General features: G+C 37.7%; 1 protein-coding gene across 2 annotated transcripts in view; it reads left to right on the plus strand.

Moving 5' to 3' along the window:
• Positions 1-3,048, plus strand: part of TRHDE (thyrotropin releasing hormone degrading enzyme) — a 213,544-nt gene that overhangs the window by 35,595 nt on the left and 174,901 nt on the right. For both annotated transcript variants that reach the window (XM_021528979.4, XM_021528977.4), the window contains exon 3: positions 2,916-3,042. In XM_021528979.4, coding sequence (XP_021384654.2) covers positions 2,916-3,042 — 127 coding nt within the window. The remainder of the gene's footprint in view (positions 1-2,915; positions 3,043-3,048) is intronic.

Raw genomic sequence — 3,048 nt, forward strand, 5'->3', positions numbered from 1 at the left:
ACATATTTAGGCTGACCCTGCAGAAAACTTTTATTTTTCTCTTATTTAAGTTACTGTAAAATTAAATTCTTAGTACAGTGGTCAAATAGCCTGTGGGAAAGTATATAATAGAGCATTATTGTTTAGTCCAGTGCAGTTTTAAAGTAACACTACCTACCTGCCTTTTGAAACGAAAGTAGTAAACAAACAAATTACTCTAAACAAATCTCATCTCTTAATCTTCATTCTGTTTTACTTAAGTTCCTCTTTGGAGCAGAATATAAAAATTTTATTACTTTTGACTGAGAATCTTCTTATAAACTAAGAAAATAATATAGTCCCCATTTGATGGATTTGGAAGTAAGATATGGTCAAAATAAACCCAAACACATTAAAAAAAATATCAGTGTGTGAAAATTTGGGGCTTCAGTTTCAAACTTAGAGGTGCCAGCCTTCAGACTGAGCTCTGGACCAAGCTCCTCATGTTATGAATGGCACCTAATGTGATCAGAATGTGTCATCCAAAGCAGCTAGCCAGGTAAGGTAGGCGGTGTCCTAGACTGTCCCCTGTGGCAGCCCTCTGCTAACCAAGAGGGAATTTCTGAGGCCGAGGTAGGTCTGTAGTGGTGTGTCCAAGGTTCTCCATATATTTCATGCTCAGTGGTTGTTGGGTGAAAAGCAGAAGCAAGACCCAGTGTTTGAAGATGATTGACTGATTTGACAATATCTATTGCCTCAAAGCCCCTGAGAGACTTGGGCAATGGTATGGGTAGTTTCTGAACCTGTGTTCCAGCTTACAGGTGAGCCGTGGAGGCCTGGCAGTCCAGAGCTGTTCTGGGCAGGCAGAGTGGCACACAGGAAAACTTTATGGGCAGAATAAAACTACATTCAGCATTAGGCAGGAGACAAATGAGAGGTTTGCAGCATTGCAGCTTTTGTACCTTGGCTCCGTCTCAGACACCATTAAATGCCTTTTCTGTATTTGCCAGGAGACATTCATTGTAATGCCATAAGTTGAACCTTGGTTTTTCTTCTATTTGCTTATTATTTTCTTCCATTCTGTTGTCCTCTTTCTTATTATGGACAGATTTGGCCACTGTCAAATTGAATGATTTTTTTGTGTACTTGGTTGACTCCTTTTTTTCACTAATTTGCTGATACAGTCAACTGTGCTAGTAAAGCAATTATACAAAATTGTGTATAAAGGTTTAATGATACAAAACAGTGTTCATCACAAATCTAATTGTGATTCTTAATGTCCTTCTATAAACTCTGTGGTTAATACATATTTTGTTAAAACCTATTTATTTAAGTAAATAGTATTTAAGTTTAGTAGATAAGGGAACTTTTTAACGTACATGTTACTGTTAACTTTGAAAGGAAGCAATACATAAAAATAGCGATTTGGAGGAGTTTAGCTAATGATCCATGTGCTTTCAGGTAGTGATTATAAGAAGTCTGCTTTATTACATATCTCATCAGGTTACACCATTACCTGTTTTACGTTATGAATGATAGCTATGTATGATTGATTGTGCACCAAGTCTAATACAGCACAAAGATTAAATATGAAGATGGACATTGTAATGAAGCAAATAATGTGTTTCCATACTGAAACTCAAGAGACAGTGGGTTAAAAGAGAATTGACAGGTACACTGTACTTAGGCTTTATATTTGGTTTCCACTTGGATAACTGAACTGTTTCAGGAAAAGAGCAGTAAAGCAATACTTGGTAATACTTTCACTGAAGCCAAAAATCCCATTGCCTTTTCTTAATCCAGAATAGAGCATTTAGAAACATTCCAAAGCTGATATTTCTCCTTCATGTATGCAGTGATACTTTCTGATTTCTGCACTACTGCTTTCCTCAGAACCCTGGCTGGGATTTAATCCTACCACAGAAAGTACTGGCGAGTCAGATATTATTATAAGGATTGACATTTAGTGGAGTCTCATTTACATCAGGTCATTATGAACTGTGGGGAGCGACCTTCTGCCACAGTCACCAGAGACAAAGTACATGCTACTTCCATCAGGCAGGGTATGAGGAAAGAGAATAAAAAGTGGTTCTCCTTTCTGTGCCCTTCTTGGTTAGCAGTTGTAGGCTCTATGTCGTCTTTGCATGAGGGAAGTGCTACAGACTGTAAGGACAGGGAAGAGGTAATAACCTGGTAGTGCTTTCTGCTATCTCCCTAAACAGGGTCACACTTGGATGCTGAATTATGAAGATGAGTTCTGTTCACTCAGTTCACTCAGGTATTGAAATGTGTGAGCTGTGTTACACCGAACAGAGCAGTCTGTGGCTTATACAAACAGCTTTAATTTATTGTTTTCTGAAAACAGAGGCCTGAAGCAGTCATGGAGGTTTCAGGAATGTTAATTGTTTGTGTACATGAATGAGTTTAGAAATGGTTGTTTTTGCAGTGTTCCCATAGCTCATCAAGGGTAACGGTCTCACTGCCAGAGAAGAGAAAAGAGAAAGATTATTTTTTTTCTTCACAGTCTACTAATATTTTCAGGGCTTGATATAATGTGCCTTTAACAAACCATGAACTTCTCTCCCACTGAGTCACTGCATCCTGCCTACATTCAGTGTAGGCAGAGAACCATTATACTAATCCACTCTTCCATCATATCTCTAACAAACACATGTATTTTCTTCGAATATTTATTTTGATGCAAGGAGTGCAAGTTTTTTATTTGGCAACACAAATAAGCAGGAGATTGTAGCATCTGAACTTTGTAACTTTAATTTTGGTAGTTCTGGTTTTCAACTATGATATGACTTGACAAATGTATGACAATCATATTTGGCTTTAAGGGAATAATCCTGCCACCTCATAGCAACGTTAGAGTAATTCATTCACCTCTTGTGTTAGAATAGGTTTAAAGGCAGATGCTGAAACTGGACTTTTGCTTTTTTTTTTTTTAACAGGTACGGTTATATGCAAGGCCTGATGCAATCCGAAGAGGATCAGGGGACTATGCTCTAAATATTACAAGGAGACTCATTGAGTTTTATGAAGATTATTTTAAAGTGCCCTATTCCCTGCCAAAATTGGGTAAGA

The sequence above is a fragment of the Lonchura striata genome, chromosome 1A (genome assembly GCF_050655825.1).
Source record: "Lonchura striata isolate lonStrDom1 chromosome 1A, ASM5065582v1, whole genome shotgun sequence".
Taxonomy (NCBI): domain Eukaryota; kingdom Metazoa; phylum Chordata; class Aves; order Passeriformes; family Estrildidae; genus Lonchura; species Lonchura striata.